The following is a 17,334-nucleotide window of genomic DNA, read 5'->3' on the forward strand; positions in this document are numbered from 1 at the left end:
GCCACTGCCATTTTGAAATCGTGAACCTCGACTCCGAACGACAAACTAACGAAGCAGGACGCCTCATCACCACAGACAAAGTGCGTACATTCGCCGGAAAGACGTGATTCGCATTGCTAACAGAGCTCTCCCTTTCAGATGGTTGCCGCAAAGAAGCACGTCCCGATCGTCAAGAAGCGTACGCTCGCCCTCCTCCTCGTCCCGCATCTCCCGCCTGCGAAATTCCCACCCCACGACGACCGTACTCCGTGTTGGAATGATTAGGCTGACAGATTGGATGCAGACACCAAGCGCTTCAACAGGCACCAGTCGGACCGCTTCAAATGCGTGGACCCGTCATGGAGGAAGCCCAAGGGTATTGACAACCGCGTTCGTAGGCGGTTCAAGGGCCAGGCTGCTATGCCCAAGGTACGACAATGCACAATCATATACAAGGATTATGGACTTGAAAGAGGTGGATTCGGCGTTGTGTCGATTGGGAATATTGGGCTTTGCTCTGAGAAGGAGTGATGGAACATCTGCGATGCGTATTACGACACTGGGACGTGTGGCTGACGGACATCTTTGTGACAGATTGGCTACGGCTCCAACAAGAAGACTCGCCACTTGATGCCTTCCGGCCACAAGGCTTTCCTCGTCAACAACGGTACGTGTCACATATCACGAAGGTAATGGTGTGGAAGATGGTTGGCTAACAATAGTGCAGTCAGCGATGTTGACCTCCTCCTCATGCACAGCAACACCTTCGCCGCAGAGTACGCTATGATTACCCTTCGCTGGTTAAAGTCAGTTCTCGGATAACTAACCCGACGCAGAATCTCGCACGCCGTGTCCGCCAGGAAGCGCATCGAAATCGTGAACCGGGCGAAGCAGCTCGGCGTGAAGGTGACGAACGGCAAGGCCAAGGTCAAGGTCGAGTCGTAGACGTTGCGGCGATGTATGTGGAGGGAATGAGGTTTCGGGACAGCAGCGACTGAGCACGGTGCATATCAAGGCATGGCGTCACGAGACGAAAATCAAGGGGGAACCAACAAAACATGGCTCTTATACGAATGGTGCATGTTTTCTTCTCGTTTCCCTACCGGCACGATTGTGTGGTGAGCGACTGGGCAAGGGGGTTATAGTCTCTTACTCGTAACTCCACTGGATGAGGTTCGGTCCAGGTCCTGCTTGAGGGTGTTAGGGGAATATTACATGATAAGTCAATTCCTGCTGCTGCCCAAAAGTGGATGCGTTTGTTTCGGATGTAGGTGAGCGAGGATGTGCACTGTGGTGACGTCGAGATGCTGCCGATGTCGTTATCGCAAGCTGAACGATTGACATGTGCATGCGACGAACAGGTTTTGGGTACACAAGAATACAACAGGACCCATGGTGTTGGGAATCTGCCATGTCTGGGAAATTTGGTCGCCCTTCGGGGGAAATCGGAGCAGAATGTGGTGTGGATGCGGCGTAGGTGTCTTGTCAGCAGTGAGGGAGGAGTCAGGACACATGGCGGATGCAGAGAGTGGTCTGGAGTGAGTGAGTGAGCCGGCTATGCTATCAGATACTATGCGGTGTGGCTGTTCAGCTCTGTGCTGCAGACCTCATCTGAGGTGCGCATCTCGCCCAGGGCAAACTACCCGGAGCCCCGAATTAGTCTCTCATGGCATGCATGCACATGGTGACGTTTTGGGTAATAAGCAGATTGATAGTATAGAACAACACCACGGCAGAACAGCGAGACAGCAAGGCGCCATGCTCACCGCCCTTGTCTCTCGGATCAGAGGTGTGTCTGCGTACCCGGCTCGTTGCATCTGCAGCAGTCACGGCGCATTGCATTATCTCTGCCCTCTTCCCCGTGCCTCTTCCATCCCATTCCACGCATCTGTTTGATGATAGTACTTGCGATGGTTCGGAGCAAGTCGCCCGCCCCACGCGGTGCCCTCGTCACGCGCCATTGGTCGCTTTGAGGGGAAAAATGCGGTGGAACGGGTTTCGGATGAGCGATGCATGCGAGGGTAATTGTGTATCCCTTTGTATCTGTGTGATCTTCCACTTTAGATGTGGTCGTGAGCAAAAACTTTTGGACGGGGAGAATGTCTTGGCGGGAGACCCGGAGATGACGAATTTCTTGAGCACGATTGGGTCTAGGAATTTTGTCACTTTTTCTTCTGGTTTTGTTGGTTGCGGGCAACAAATTTTCTGCTAGGGGAGGGTCCACTATTTACTGGCGACTGCAGTTGCTTGGGGTGAGCTGGGACTGGGTTAGCTATGTGGTCGGTGGGCCTGGCTGGGTTTCTGGCTTTGTTTATAGAGGGAAGTCGTTCCTTCCACCGAGGGCTTTCCACACCTTCCTTAACTGCTACTGCTGCTGTGGTTTCTTCTTGACGTCGCCGTTTCCGGCGCTGCTCTTGTCGTCGTCGTCGTCGTCGTCGTCGTCGGTGCTGGACCGAGACATTTCGAAGAGGCCTCAGAAAAGCTGAGCACACCGCCAGGGACCAGCTGCCCGTACTTTCGTCGACCACTATTACTCAGACTTTGTTGAGATCTGTTTTTCTCTCTATTTTTATGTTCGTTTTATAAGGCCTTCGAATCGCCCGGCTGGAACTTATCGCCTGCCTTTTCGCACCCATCGGAGTCTCCAGGGACCCTCTTTCCCCTGAACCCTATCGGCCCTATCCATCCAAACGGCCTTGTTTTCTGCAAATAACGCAACGCTATCCAACCCAGCTCCAACTTAACGATTACTTTTGCTTCTACTCATCAACCAGCAACCGCCGCGTCTGATTAACAGATTCCACTTTCGAAACGTCGCAGGATTGGGCGTTGTCCCCGCGTGATCGGCTCCTCCGCACCTGCGCACCGCGTTACAGATCCGTTATCCGCATTCCCATCCCTTTGCCCAGGTGGACGGGACAGATTGCACGTGCTTCGCCGCACTGCGCGGGGCGGACGTGGTACGGGTATATATATTATTCGGAGCTGCTGGGTGTGGTGTTTAGGTTGTCCAAGAGTCAAGAAAAACCGATTTGTTGCCACATTTTGAAAGCATCAGCACAGCCACAGTTCGGAAGCGACGCCACCCGATCGATCAGTGACGACGACGTCAACGTACCAGTAAAAGTTGGTGGACAAGTGGGAGTCAGAATTGGAAATTGAGAGTCACGGTACTGGCTAGAATATTCGGGAGTTTGAGATCGAAATCGCACCCAGTTACAACACATTTCCCTTCCCAAGGACTTCATTATCGACGTTACTTTCATCTATCAAATCGGACTCCAAGACCGGACCTTCAGCTAAATCCTCACAACACCCACTTTTTGTCCCTTTTCGTATCGTTTCCGCCAGGGAATGACACCGAACCTCTTCCTCGCAACTCAGACCCTCTTCTCCCCGCACAAATGGTTCAAAGCCGGGCCCAAATCTGAGCGTCCCTCGCGCCGGACAGAGCACTGGAACGACCCGGTCCCCGGAGTGTACGAGTACATTCCCGGTAGGGGCTGGTACCTAGTTGCCACAGACCGGGAGCGCGAAAACAACACCTCCAAACGCCATGACACCGGCAATCGCACGCCGCACGAAGGGACCGGCCCAGACAACGAGGACGAAGACGAGTACGCAGTCGACCTTCCAGCCCTCTTGCAAGAAAACAAAGTCATCCCCATGATCCCTCCTACGCCGGTCAAATACTCCAAGGTCCTGAAACGCTATCTCCTGGCCCCGGACTACGAGGCGCGCAAACGGCATGGTCAGTATCTAGAAATGAACCCTGCACAGCACGGCGCGAACAAGCTGCTCACGGCTGGATTCTTCCGCCTGGACGACGGCATCGCGTGGGTCAAGTGCTGGGACCAGCATGGCGAGTTCATCCCCGGCCCGTATAAGCTCTGGTGCGTGGATAGGGAAACGGGTTTGTTTCGACATATGCTCAGGGGCGACGACCCAAAGTATGCTGCTTCTCGGAGTCGCGGGAGTAGTATCGATGGTGGTGATGAGGGCGGCAGGAAACGGAGGACGAGCCAAGATAGCAGGAGCACGCAGTTCAAAGGCGGGAGCGGGGCGGGAACGAGGGCGAGTTCCATCAGAGGACTTACGCCCAGTGCGCCGGCGAGTAGACCGGGGAGCAGGAGGGGGAGTCCCAAGAGGAGTCCTAGTGTGCCGCTTGAGGAGGCGAAGGAGAGGTTGAGGAAGTTGGCCGAGGAGCAGAAGAGTGCGAGTGCGAGTGCGGGTGGGAAGGGGGTGGAGCGGGTGCCAGGGGCGGGTTCGAGGTCACGTGCGGGATCGGGCGAGAGGCGTGGAAGGAGTACGGCGACTTCTCCGACGACGGCCACGGCAGCGGCTAAGCAGAGCAAGAGCTAAGAGTGTGGGAGTGTGGGGATTGCGGGTTTCAAACGCCTGGGTTCATGTGAATCCGGGGTAGGAGGGCATGTGTTGGGCCGACACCGATGCGGCCTCCACGTGGTGTCCTGCGAAGGCGTTTGATCCTACGAAACTCCTACGCTCCTTCACGACGATTCTTTACTGCGCCGACTTCTTCAAGCAACACGTTTCCTTCTCACGAGTTATGACATTGGTGTCCCTTTTCCTGTCACGGCCGCTCGATTTCACCGTTTCGCTCGTCTGCGCTGCTGACCACGATGCCCCCTGCGATCTCTATTACACTCTCTTTGGACTGGGAAAATTAAAAGTAATGGTTATTGGTGTCTTTGTGGGCGTTGGGACTAGGGGATGCTTTCGTTTTCATATAGCAGGATGGCGCTAGAGCTTCAAGGGAAAGAGCTGTTAAGGCGTTTATTTTTACTAGGCATTTTTTCCTCCCTTCTATAGAAGTCTATCAGGTATTCGGATTTTTCCCCACGTTTTCAATGTCTTTATAACGGTTTCACGAATTTAGAGGATCTTATTTAAGGTCTTTGCGGTTCATTATGGTATACGTTAGTATAGATATGTTGCGCTGGTGGATTGGGCGCTGTTCATCCCGTTTGAAGCCCACGTCCTCCGCCCTCGCTGTCTCCAACCGTCGACTTCTTCTACTTCAATACTATCTTTTGTCACCGTTATCCTTAACTCTGCGTTTTCGATCGCCTTGTTCGCCGTATAGCCTGTTTTGGAGTCTATCGTTGTCGTTCTCCTATGTGTCCTCCTTCACGAAGACTCCCCGTCTGCATGGACAGCGGGGTGCAGATTCACATTGCGCTAGGCAGTCGAGGCTGCATCGCTGTTACAGTCACGGTGTTCGTAGATTGATGGCGTTTGACGGTCTTCTTCACGAGTTGGGAATTCACTGATGTGGTGGAGCGGGTGTGGTGGTTATATAGTGAGGTCGTGAGAGTTGCTGGGTTCTAGCACTGTGATTAACGGCTTTCTTTGCGTGGATTAAGGCAATTTGTCGGTACCTAAGGGTCTTTGAGGGACCCTGCACTTCTTCTGAAGAAACGCCTTCAAAGCTCTGAACTGCTGCAATTTTACAGCGTACACATTGTCTCTCCATCCTCATCACCTGCATTTACCTCCACTTCATTCCATCACCATGCCAACCACCCTCCACCGTCCCCCCTCCTCTCCCTCTCCCCTCCCTCTAAACCAAATCCACACTTACGACCACCTCCTCACCTACCTGTACCACCTCTCCGTCATCCTCAACCAGAACAGCGTCTCCCCCGTCACTCTTCGTCCTCGCCCTAATGGTCCGCGAGACCTCTCACCCTCAACCCTCCTCTCCGCAGCCCGATCACTAAACCAGGCAGCCACCACGTTGGCGAGTCTCCGTCGGGACATTGAGCGGGAGATTTGGATCCGGGCGCCTGCGGGGGGAGGGGAAGGGGCAGGGGAACAAGAGGGGGATGGGAAGATTGGGGTTTTGGTGAGGATTTTGGAGGGGTTGACGGAGTTGGAGGAGGGCGGGGTGGAGGGGTGGGTGCGGTGGTTGTGGACGGGGAGCTGGAGGTTTTGGGGGGAGGGTTTGGCGAGAGACGCGAACGGTTCTGCTCCAGTTGAGTGTAGTGAGGGAGAGGAGGCGGGGAGATGGCGAGGAGCTGAGAAGGATATTGAACACGTCACTGTCGGTGGTGGTTACAAGGGATCCAACGATGCAGGCGATGATGCTGCCAACGGCGATGCGGAGGCTGAGTTGCGAAGGAGGGTGCTTAGTGGGTATCGATATGTGCCTGCACTCGCATCTCACCCAACCGCACTTGAAACTGCCTGCCTTGGACGAAAACAGAATGGACCTAACCGTGGGGAAACAGCTGGAGATGGTCGGCGAGCCACTCAAGCTAGACAGCCTACGAATACGGAAGGGCGCGCGCGAACCACCGCCCTGCGGAATGCCCGTGCCCGTCCATGTCGATGCCACCCAGCTCCAGGAGCCGAAAAGAAGCGGGATTACCACCGCAGGCTTGCCGAAGAGGAAGACGACGAGCACTCTGACCCCGGCTTCATCGAGGTTCCGAGGATTTTCAATTGGGCGCCTCCATCTATGTCCTCCTCGCCTAATGACGGCGACGATGAGGTTTCACGATGTCGGCATCTCCCACGGAACCCTAGGATGCGAGGCGGAATGGCGAGTCGGGACTTGTACTTCAATTCGATCCATGATCTGTGGAGTCGAGAAGAGCAGTACAGTGAGCCGGATGAAGACCGTGCTGGGGGCGAGAACAAGACAGTCAAGGCGAAGCCGGATGGAAACCATGCTAAGGTCCAAAAGGACATACCTGCAGTCAAGGCGAAGCCGGTGGAGGAACAAAAGCGAGAGCAAACCATGGAAGACGAGAATTCCCACATTGCATCCCTCGAGTGGAAAGAATGGAAAGGCCCTCCTATCCCGACACCCCGAGATTCCCCGGCACACAGCTACGCGCATCCGTCTCCCTCTTCTTCTCCACATAAAGAGGCGGCCGATATCGCAGCTACCCCGTCGACTCCCCTTCCCCTCTCCGCAGCAACGGCATTCTACTTCTTCCCCAGCGTCTCGACCATCGCGCTTCTTGCCCCGGATTGTCCTCACCCTCTTCATTTCTTCCAGTGGTCTACGCACCCTCAGTCTCCTAACCCTATCACGCTTCAGCATATTAGGCAGTTCCTCAAAGATAGGAAAGACAGGGGTGTGGAAGATCATGAGGGCTTCTTGAGGATAAGAGAGATTTTGGAAGAGAGGGATAGGCGCGGGTTGAAGGATCCGGTGGCGCCGGAGGGGAGGATGGTGTGTGTTGAGATGCCCGAGGTTGATGAAAGAGACGGAAATGAAGACGGATATGTGCCTGTGAAGAGAGGAGGCGGGAGCTGTTGCGCAAAGCCAAAATTGGAACTTGATCTCCTCTCCCTAGGGTTAGATTTCACGTCCCCACAGCTCTACAGCTCCGACGAAGAGACAATGACGGAGGGTGAAGAGCACTGGAGAGGGATCGGGTATCTAGTCAAGGCGTTGATGGGCCAGGTAAGCAGTGACGACGAGTATGAAGACGCGTATCAACCACGGGGAAGCAGTGTGGCAGACCGATATGAACATACGTGCACTCGCGGAGGCGGCAGGGAAGAACGTCTGCCGGATGAAGATGTGCATCTGTCGAGTCGGGAAGATATGGCGTATTTCCAGGCTTCACTGCCTCGTGGATATCCATCGGAGGAGCATGATCACCAGCTCCAGCCGAGACGGAGCGGAGCTTGCGATTCGTTGACGGGGTTTAGTTCTTCGGCATATGATTGCTGCATGCATTGCCATGTCCCTTTCGACGAGCTAGAGCCGTTGGTAACTGGCAGTCCGGCATCAAGTATAGCGTCTGTTGCCCATGAGGATTATGCACCGTCTGCGGTCGGGAGAAGTCACTGGGATGGATGTCCTCACGGTTCGACCGGAATCCACGATGGCTCTCAAGAGTGGTCTTCAAGTTACCGTAGTGGTATAGGAAAAGAAGGAAACTTCAAGAGAACTGAGGGCTTGGCCAACCTTGAAAGTGCATGCCCGAGCAAGCCAGACATCCCGGAATGTCAATGTACGGTCCACTCGTCCTTACCTCATCGCCAACCCGAGCATTCTGCGCATGCAGTCCATTCCCCTTCTTCACCGCCCTCAGCACCCTACCAATCCCCAATCTACCTCACTCCCACCTCCGTCTCTCCAACTTCTTCCCCAATGATAAACCTTGCAATCCCTGCAGCGGACCATACCGATCAACTGTCTGCCCAAGACATGCCCATCAAGAGATCTCGCTACCAATTCTCAAAACTCAATCGTGAAGTGGACGAAGACGCGGTTCCCACGCACTGCAGCTCCGACGCTGAGGATGGTTCGGAGATGCGCAGGGAGATTGAGGAGATGCTTGAGTTGGCGAAGAGTTTGGGAATTCAGATGTTCGGAGCCAGTCGCCAAAATGGTAATGGTTGGGGCAGGGGGTTGCGGAGAGGGGTGGAGAGTGTTCCCAATACACCTGCCAGCACTGCATCTTCAGATGCGGAAGGAGATAGTGCACGTCGTACACTTGGACGTGAGGATAAGGGCAAGCAGCCAGTTCGAAATATACCCGAGCCTAGTCGACAGTCCCAGGAGCCTCAACGGGCTGCACCGCATATCCCTAACCAGACACAGAGCTGGAATCTTGCATCTTATATCCCATATGCCGGACCCTCACGACCGCGTGCACGCCGGATGGTGAGTACGGCGTCTTCTCACGAAGGGATGAGTCCGCTGCAGACGTGTAGGTGGGAGGATGAATACCGGAGGGGAATTGGGAAAGGTGTAGTTGGGAAGACGAGGACGGGCGTGTGGATTGATTGAGCAATGGGCTTTGAATCTAACTCAAGTCGTTGAGCAATTGCAACCCACCAATCAATGTTAACCATATGAATATGCATCGCTGTAGAAAAGAAGAGAAACCCTGTCATTACAAGATCATGTATCTAGTCGAGTCTCTGAGGGTTAGCGAGTTGGAGCCTTCCTAATGGATGTTAGGTTTTTAGAGCCGAGAATATACAACATCATGCTGCACGTGAGCACAACTATTTTTTTCCGCAGGCGCGACGGAGAGACCTCTCTACTATTTAGACCAAACATGCAAGGCTTTTAGTTTGGAGCAGTCCGAGTTCTGCTGTTTGTTTGAGTCACCATCTTGCTCATCCTTAATAATGGGGGTCCCCGTGTCGCGATCCACCCTCCGTGGCGACCCAAACCATGAGTACCTCTTCTTTAGAGCAATTTGACGCACAGCATACGATAGACCTTTTGACGTTCGCTGCGCACTCTTCCGAGCGCATGTCCTCTCCGCAAGCCCGACCGTCGCTGCCTCGTTGAGTCCGCTGTCATCCTCCCCGTGGGCGAGCGCACGCCTTCTCCACGCAGGTGCCTCCCCATCACGGATCGGTCGAATATCGCGATTAAGCAGGGGGAAAGCGCTGAAACGGCAATTGACGGCGTCAACGAAACGATCGACAGCATAACCAACCGCTGTACTTCCTCCAGATGCGTGTGATCTTGTAGGTTTCAGCCTTGCAGCAGCTGCAACGCCGTGCCGCCGCAGGGGCGTTCGCAGCCCCCACGACCCTTTGAAATAACATGGCTGGAGACCGCTGAGGGTAGATGCGTGGTAACATGACGCTTTATAGTTCAGCCGCTTTTGTCTTCGTTGAGTCCGTTCCTTCAATATCTTTTGTTTGCACGCTTATCACGCCCAAAGCTGTGGCGATATGGGTAAAAATTCAGGTCCTGTGACGACCAAAGAGGACGCACGCGCATTCATCGAAGAGCTAGCGTGGCGCGGAGGGACCTTTACAGATACATTCAGGCGAGAAGCAGAAAAGGAGGCACGAAATGGCCGCAAGTGCATGCTGCAAATGATCGAAGCCACCGAGGAGATTCGAGAAAACTTGGCAGGGACACTGAAAATGTGAGAACCCCCGCCGTGGTTCTCTATGGCGTTCATCATGTAATGGAAATAACTATTCCTTAGCATATCAACCGACCTGTACACGAGCCGCGCACGGTTCCTGATGGAAGTCATTCAGAATGCCGACGACAACAAGTATACCGAGGGCGAGACGCCAACAGTGTCCATCACCGTCTTTCCCAAACATGTCAAGATTGAATGCAACGAAGAGGGCTTCTCCAGAGAGAACATTCAGGCGCTATGTCGGACGGGCCGGAGTTCCAAAACACCTGGCCAAGGATACACCGGCGAAAAGGGCATCGGCTTCAAGTCCGTCTTTAAGCTCGCCAATCGGGCACACATACGCTCTCCCCCTTACTACTTTCAGCTGGATCAGACGAGAGAGCTTGGCATGATTACGCCGCAGTGGGACGAAGACTTCTTTGACGACCACGAGGAAGAACATCAGACGACCATCGTCCTGGACCGCATCTGCGACCAGTCGATAGACTTTTCAACTGCGCTCGAAAAGGACGTTGACGCAATCGACCCTGCCCTCATTCTTTTCCTGCGGCGCATAGGACGATTCCATCTCACGCTCTTTAAGTCCTCCTCAGATGACGAACCGGCCATCTCAAAACGCTTTCAGCGCGTCAACTGGACGCCCGATTCTGGCATCGTGTCGCTCAAGGACGAAGATGCCAACACGATGCGCCGCTTTTACAAACACAAACACCGATTCACCATTGATTCTGACGGGACCGAACCCCGACGAGAAGGCATTACAAAGACCGACATTGTGCTGGCCTTTCCGGTGACGAAGAAATCGGGCACGTATATGCCCTTGATACGGAAACAGAACTTTGCCTTTGCATATCTGCCTCTTGGGGACTTTGGGTTCAAGGTGCGATACGTTATGATGGCTCGAACGTTCCTGCTAAATGCTGTGCACAGTTTGTTATTCAGGCAGATTTCCTCACTACGTCGAATCGGCAATCAGTCGACGAAGACAACTATTGGAACAAAAACATTGCAGACGCGATTCCGCACGCCTTTGAGGAAGCTATCGACAACTTCAACTCCAATGACGGGAACTCAGACTTAGACGAGCTAGGCAAAACGTGGCCGCTCTACCTCAATCACAATACTACCGGTAGTGGCCTGAGCGCGTACTGGCGCAGCATAACAAAGACCATAAATAAGCACCTCAGCGGAGCGCTCGTCATCAAGGACGGAACCGGCGAGGTCAAGAAGCCAAAACGTCTCATATTCTTGGACTGGGCGCACGATCGCAATGGTGAGCCGATGTTTGGGCATATGTGGGACTACGTCTCCCCCGATTATCCTGACTCGGTCCGCGAGGCGCTCTTGTCGTTGGGCGTCACTACCCCTAACTGGGGGTGGGTGTGCGGCAAGCTCCAGAAGCTGCACGATAAAAGCTTGCTTCACATTAGGATGCGAAGCAAGGAGTGGTGCTCGGATCTTGCCAAGGTCATTCTCGAGCCGCAGGAGCCCAGGGGCGACAAAAAATATGCAAGAGACCTGAGCAGGATTCCTTTGATCCCCTTGGCCGACGGCACCTGGCGGAGTCCCCCCTCTGAAGATGATCCAATCTACTTTCCGGTGAGCTTGGGGACGTCCATTCCGCCTGGACTGCCATTATCCCTGGTCGACGAAGAAGCTTGCGCTTGCCCCAAGAGGAGAGAGCTCTTTCGACTCCTTGGAGTAAAGATCTGTGACGTCCCCAACGTCGTCGAGCGGATCCTCGACTATCACGTCAAACTTAACTCGGCAAAGGCTGTTCATCTCATCGCCCAGTTCAACTACCTCTACAAGATGCGAGAGCACCTGCGGCCTGGCGACATGAACAAGGTTTACTTTAAGTGTTCCGCCAGCAACCATTCCCAAACGGGTACCTCGACATATGCTGATATTTCTGTTGATGGCGAGCTGCAACAGCTTTTCTCCGGTTACAGCAAGGCACACTTTCTGGACTACCGCTACTTTGCAGAGCTTAATCCTTTTGAAAGAGCCAAGCTCGCAGAATGGTTGAGTGAGACAGCCAGCGTGGCGCTAGCCCCTCGCTTCATCGCAACTGATTCCTGTGGGCTCCACAGAGACTTCGAATGGTTGTTGGCTAATAAAAGCGACCAGGTCTTGGCTATCTTGCGTCAGCACTGGAGTCTTTACAACAAGGACATGACGAAGACGGCGAAAGGCACACTAGCACGCCATGAATTCATGTGCAAGTCGGGAGATCGAGCAGCTTTGCGCAAAACCTACATCCCCTTTCCCAAACTTGTGGAAAAGACACAAGCGTTTGGTGATGCCGACGACTGCCATTTCCTAGCTTTGCCTAGCGGCGACCTGGAGGACTGGAAGTTTTTATCCAGCTTGGGTGTCGGCCTGGATGAGGGACTCGACTTTTATTTGTGGGTACTCAACCAGTCGGGCTTCGAGGAGCACCTAGACGTCGACAAGTCAAAACAACTTTACCTAGCGATCCAGTCGCAAGCTTTCTCGCCTGCTGAGAAAAAGAAGGTCAAGTAAGTGTACACAGCTACTTTAATGGCGGTCTTCGTTCCAGGCGCTGGAACAACCTGGAGCCGACTGATAATGCTAACTGTCATCAACAGGAAAGCGTTTGGTAATGCTTTTGTCAATCTTCTGAACGACGAGGGTGAGCGTCTGAAAAGCTGTGTCTGGCATGGTCCCAAGGGCTTCTCGTCCAAGCCTGCCTTACAGCCAGTCTACGGCCATGAACTAGATCGGCTGTTTCGAGAGATCTTGGAAGTCCCAAACGTGACCGGTGCCGAAGCTCGAGAATATCTTCAACAGCTTAGGGATGATAAATCGACGACCATGGCAGATGTCACTGAAGTCTATGTGTTTCTACAAAAACACTGCGCAGACACGTGAGTAGAGTGTAGTATGCTGAATGAAATGTTGCTGATCGAGAACAGGTTCAGTGTCGATGACCAAACCGCCTGCATTGCCGTGCCGTCTTTATCGGGATCTCCCCTCGAGTGGAAAACGCCGGCTCACTGCGTGTGGGATGACGACGAGTTTTCGCAGAATGAGCTCGAGCTGGAGAGCAAGACCACCATTCGTCGCACCATAGAGCATCATGCGCCGACAGCAAAAGCCTTCTTCACCGACGTTCTCAAACTCCCAAATGCTGGCATCGACGAACTGCTTGCCGACTTGGCGTTGATGCAAAAAAGGAAGCGCGACGATCCGAAGCGAGTGCATCGGCTCTATGAGAGAATTGAGAGCTGCCGTCGCAGACGGCCTAAACCCATAACGCATGTGTCCACGCCTAGAGCGTGACAATTGGCTGACCGCTTCGATAGGAAAGCTTTCAAGAAGCACCCCCTCGTCTTTCTCCGTGGTATCAACGACCAAAGCGGCCAGTGGTTGTCACTCAAGGACTGCATCTGGACCCGGTCGGTTCTGCGGTCCAAGCATGCCCTCATGCCTTCGTTGAATCAATATCGCGGTCTGTTCCGAGACACGTTGGGAGTGCCGAATGCAACCATGGGCATGCTAATCACTGACTTGCTGAAACCACTAATGGACGCCCCCATGGAAGACGAGGACGGATACCAGTACGTAAAGGAGCTTCTGCAAGAGATTGCCCGCCTGCGGCAGAACGATGAGGAGCTAGAACGACTGGACGACGAAGAATGCTGGCCGTGCTGCACGCCAACGTGCCCGCGTGAGCTTTGCTCGATTGGAAATTTCTACGTCAATGACCGGCAGGATTTGTTCGACATCTTCGCCGACAGTCACACCTTCCTCGACTTTGATTTTGACACTTCGAAAAAGGTTGCAGATTTGCTTCGTAATCGAGGCTGCAACTCGTTTCTGTCCGAGAACGTATTTATAGAGACGGAATCTCGCGAACCGCTTGAACACGATCATGACCTCACGCAGGACTTTCGAGGTCGTGCAGATGCACTTGTAAAGTACGCAATTTCATCCTCCGATTGGACGCTGCGCTTTTCATGCTTACGCTGGTATAGATATTTTGAGCACGCTGAGTGCGAGTCACCTTACGAGCTTCGGCCGCTTCTTGAAAACCTCGAGGTTTGGATGAGTGCAGACATTAAGACGCACTATACATTGGAAGGCACTACTGTGACGAAGAGTGAGGGAGGTTCCAGTGTAAAAGTCAGCACTGGAGAAGACGAGAGTGACAAGCTGGAGATTTACGTCTCGGCGAACAGGCACACGCGCGATTGTGCGCTCATAACAGACTTTCCAGGGCAGCTTGTAGCTGCACTGGAGCTTGAACCGGCCGATCTCCTAGATCTTCATCCCCTCCTGCAAGTGCCACTCGCCTCGCTGAAGGCCTTGCTGGTCAGAAAAGGCATCACTGGCGGGGACGCTGCAGACGATTGCGAAGAGACTTTGGTGGCAGATTCGGTCAACGAAGACTCGCAGAGCCGAAGTGAGGGCGGCTATGATGATAATGGTGACGACGCATCGACGACGTCTGCCAGCAGTGTTCGCTCGTATTCCGCAGGATCGGCTATCCTAGAGTCTACGCGTGCTTCGGCGAAGTCAAAGGCTGCAAACACAACTCTACGACCATATCTGGATCATCGACCTAGCTCTAGGCCGACCACGCCCGAGCCTCGGTCGCAGGATCATCTGAATGGACCTTCTGACGAGAGCCCTCGCGAGCGGCCAGTCACACCCCGTCCCACGGCCGCTGGTCTTTACAGCACAGATAACCGCAACCGGAACAGGGAGCGGCTTCAAGGCTTCGCCCGAAACGCGAACACTGCATCCAGCTCTCGACTTGGGAGGTCAAGCGGGCAGTCTGGCGGCGGCGGTGGCGCTTTTGACATGAGCACATTGAGGGAGACCCTCGAGGCCGCTGAGCCTGCTTCCCTATCGGCGCCGGTTCAGGTCAATCCTAGCCCGCGCCGACGAGCAGGGCCGATTCTGAGTCGTACCGAGGAGGAAATGGCCCGGGACTTTGAAGTCGGCTTTCTGGGAGAACAGTTTGTAAGTCCCTTAGACAGTCTGGCTTGCCACATCCGGCCAGGTCAGAAGCTTACTCTTGTCCAGGTATACACCTTGCTACACGATACGCTCGAGCTGCCCGACTTCACGGGCGAGGACAACTGGACCAGCTCGCTGCGTTCTCGTGCTGGCTTCTCGAACTTTGGCCGCGAAGTGTCGGATTTTACCTATGAGGACAGGCAGGGCGCCCTCACCCGGCACTTCCTGCAGATGCAGTACCCGTACGCGACGCCAGAGTGGCTGTCCACGGCTTGCGACAATGGTAATATGCCTCTGTACCGGCTAGAGGTCAAGAGCACAACGAGCCAAGATCCTACTACTACCTTTTATATGAGTGGCCGTCAGTACGAGTTGGTAAGCTTTGTCAAGTCACGCAGCAAGTCAGCAGACCTTTGGGCTAACATTGACCAGGCAAAGAAGCTGCGCGTCACCTCGGTGACGCCGTCAGAGGTCTACGTCGTTCTGCGCATCTCGGGCTTGGATGCATTGGAAGATGGGGCGGAACACCGGCCGCAGTGGAGAGTGTATTTGGATCCATACACTCGCGGCGAAGAGGGCGTACTGAACTTTGTTGCCCCCACGTATGCCGTCACCGTTACTGCGTAGAACGAACAGCTTTGCATGATTCGATCTATATCCTGGGAGACGGGACAATTGAGGCGATTTGAATGACTGCATCCGAGCGCACCAGGCGTCGGGCTGGCCATAGATACTTCTGGGACTTCTACAGCCGCGCCGGTCCTGAAAGGTTGTGTCAGATTTGATGGTATCTGAAGATGTCACGGTGACAGAAAGATTGAAGATGGGTTGACTGATTGTATTCAGGTATGTGCCTGTGTGTGTCTGTGTGTGAGGCTGGGGCCTGACACCGGTTTTGATGTTCCTTCTCTGGGCACCAAGGCTGTGCAGGGCACTAGCCACTGCAGAATCACTAGCCATATATCCTCAGACAGTACCGGTACAGACAGTTTCTCCCAGTCCTCCTCTCCAGTCCCAGATGGGATGTCCATAAACTGGCTTACCATCTGACAACCTGAATACAATCAGTCAACCCACCTTCAATCTTTCTGTCACCGTGACATCTTCAGATACCATCAAATCTGATAATTAAAGAGTCTCACTGCCTTTACCAACATGTCTACCAACATGATCAACAACCAAACTCAAGCCACTCTGGCTACCAGCAAGGACTGGACCTCCTGGTTCACCCAACTACAATCCAAGGCAGATGCATCGGACATCTGGGACATGATTGATCCTGATGGATTCAAGAAGTTCATAGAAAGACCTACTACTCCACTCAAGCCTCAAGTCTCAGACTATGAGCCTGCACTCCCAGCTATCCCCACTATTGAGACTGCTTTTTCTAATACCATGAGCATCAGAAGCCGCATCCAACAATCTATCCAAGCTACCTCCACGAACGATGAAGCAATCGACCGTGTTCTACCCAGATTCCTGTCAGACCTATCAACTTCAGGCCTCAAGGCATATAAAGATGATTTGGAAAACTGGAAAATGGAGATGGAGGCATACAAGGAAGAATGGAGAGAGTAGGAGAGAGAACAAGCAAGTCGTAAAGATTTGGTCAAATATATCCAATCTACTGTCTCCAAGTATCTACAGAAGACATGTTGCCGCTTTGGTACTCAACTGAGAGAGCAAATCAGACTCCTCAGAACCACTGTTGGAATTGAGGATGATGTGGAAAGAGACAAGGCCAGAGACCATTATTTGGCAGCTCTGAGACCTATGAGACATGCTACCTCATGGGAAGGTTGGCTTGTAGAGTATGATGAGGCTGCCACTGAAGCTGAAGCTGAAGGGGTCTCTGAAACTCTAAGAACTCATGATGTAGTCAAGGACTTCCTGGCTGCAGTGCAGAAAGTTGCACCAATCTGGACATCACAGTTCAGAAGAGAACTCCAGAATCCAAGGATGTCTAGGAGATAAATGATGAAAGAGTTCAAGATGTACATGGAAGCTGAATACCCAGTGAAGAACAAAAGCCACAGGGGGACGTTCTTCACTGGTGACACCTCATCTGCCCCTTCTGAGCATAGAGTGCCCATCCAGGGCAGCAGACAGGATGCTGTTTATGCTGCTGATACTCTACATCAAGGTGAAGAAGGGGAAGACCCTGAAACCATAGCGAAGAAGGGGAAGACCCTGAAGCCAAAGTCCTTTGAGAAGATAAGAAGGTACCAAGGGCACAGAGTTGGTGAAGAAAGGTAAAGTCTTGAAGCCATACCTAAGCAGCTCAAACATGGAAGACATGGAGTGCCGGTAGTAGCCAGTAGCAGATGCCCTGCTTGTGATCAACCCCATTCACTCAAGGACTGCTTTTATGCATTTCCAGAGAAAGCTCCTGAAGGCTTCAATCCCAGACCCTGGACAGCTAAGATGGTGCAACTGGCACTTTCATCTGATGCTGATCTACAAGGGATGGTAAGAGGACTAA

General features: G+C 53.4%; 4 protein-coding genes across 4 annotated transcripts; all 4 read left to right on the top strand.

The window, feature by feature from the left end:
* The first annotated feature begins 48 nt into the window (after positions 1-48).
* EI97DRAFT_433255 (60S ribosomal protein L32-A) lies at positions 49-974 on the top strand. Its single transcript, XM_033798355.1, has 6 exons — positions 49-80; positions 139-178; positions 284-408; positions 574-646; positions 707-755; positions 816-974. The coding sequence occupies exons 2-6, from the start codon at positions 139-141 to the stop codon at positions 922-924; spliced, it is 396 nt and encodes a 131-aa protein (XP_033653956.1). The 5' UTR covers positions 49-80; the 3' UTR covers positions 925-974.
* Positions 975-3,333: 2,359 nt separating this feature from the next.
* EI97DRAFT_450257 (uncharacterized protein) lies at positions 3,334-4,614 on the top strand (the record flags this gene model as incomplete). The annotated part of the gene is made up of 2 exons (XM_033800275.1): positions 3,334-4,210; positions 4,523-4,614. 2 exons carry the CDS (start codon positions 3,334-3,336, stop codon positions 4,612-4,614), a joined length of 969 nt encoding a protein of 322 aa, XP_033653957.1.
* Positions 4,615-5,512: 898 nt separating this feature from the next.
* On the top strand, positions 5,513-8,860 carry EI97DRAFT_467119 (uncharacterized protein; the record flags this gene model as incomplete). The annotated part of the gene is made up of 1 exon (XM_033801576.1): positions 5,513-8,860. The coding sequence occupies one exon, from the start codon at positions 5,513-5,515 to the stop codon at positions 8,753-8,755; it is 3,243 nt and encodes a 1,080-aa protein (XP_033653958.1). The 3' UTR covers positions 8,756-8,860.
* An 800-nt stretch (positions 8,861-9,660) lies between these two features.
* Positions 9,661-15,479, top strand: EI97DRAFT_458354 (uncharacterized protein; the record flags this gene model as incomplete). Its single annotated transcript, XM_033800902.1, has 9 exons — positions 9,661-9,860; positions 9,924-10,743; positions 10,794-12,385; positions 12,476-12,754; positions 12,803-13,150; positions 13,193-13,807; positions 13,865-14,855; positions 14,919-15,227; positions 15,285-15,479. 9 exons carry the CDS (start codon positions 9,661-9,663, stop codon positions 15,477-15,479), a joined length of 5,349 nt encoding a protein of 1,782 aa, XP_033653959.1.
* Between the last annotated feature and the right edge of the window lie 1,855 nt (positions 15,480-17,334).

This window comes from Westerdykella ornata (assembly GCF_010094085.1).
Source record: "Westerdykella ornata strain CBS 379.55 unplaced genomic scaffold EI97scaffold_10, whole genome shotgun sequence".
NCBI classification, from domain to species: Eukaryota; Fungi; Ascomycota; class Dothideomycetes; order Pleosporales; family Sporormiaceae; genus Westerdykella; species Westerdykella ornata.

Coding starts and splice junctions, on each gene's coding strand:
- EI97DRAFT_433255 (XM_033798355.1), top strand. CDS start 139: ATGGTTGCCGCAAAGAAGCACGTCCCGATCGTCAAGAAGC. Junction 409..573: donor GCCAGGCTGCTATGCCCAAG/GTACGACAATGC, acceptor TCTTTGTGACAG/ATTGGCTACGGCTCCAACAA. Junction 756..815: donor AGCAACACCTTCGCCGCAGA/GTACGCTATGAT, acceptor AACCCGACGCAG/AATCTCGCACGCCGTGTCCG.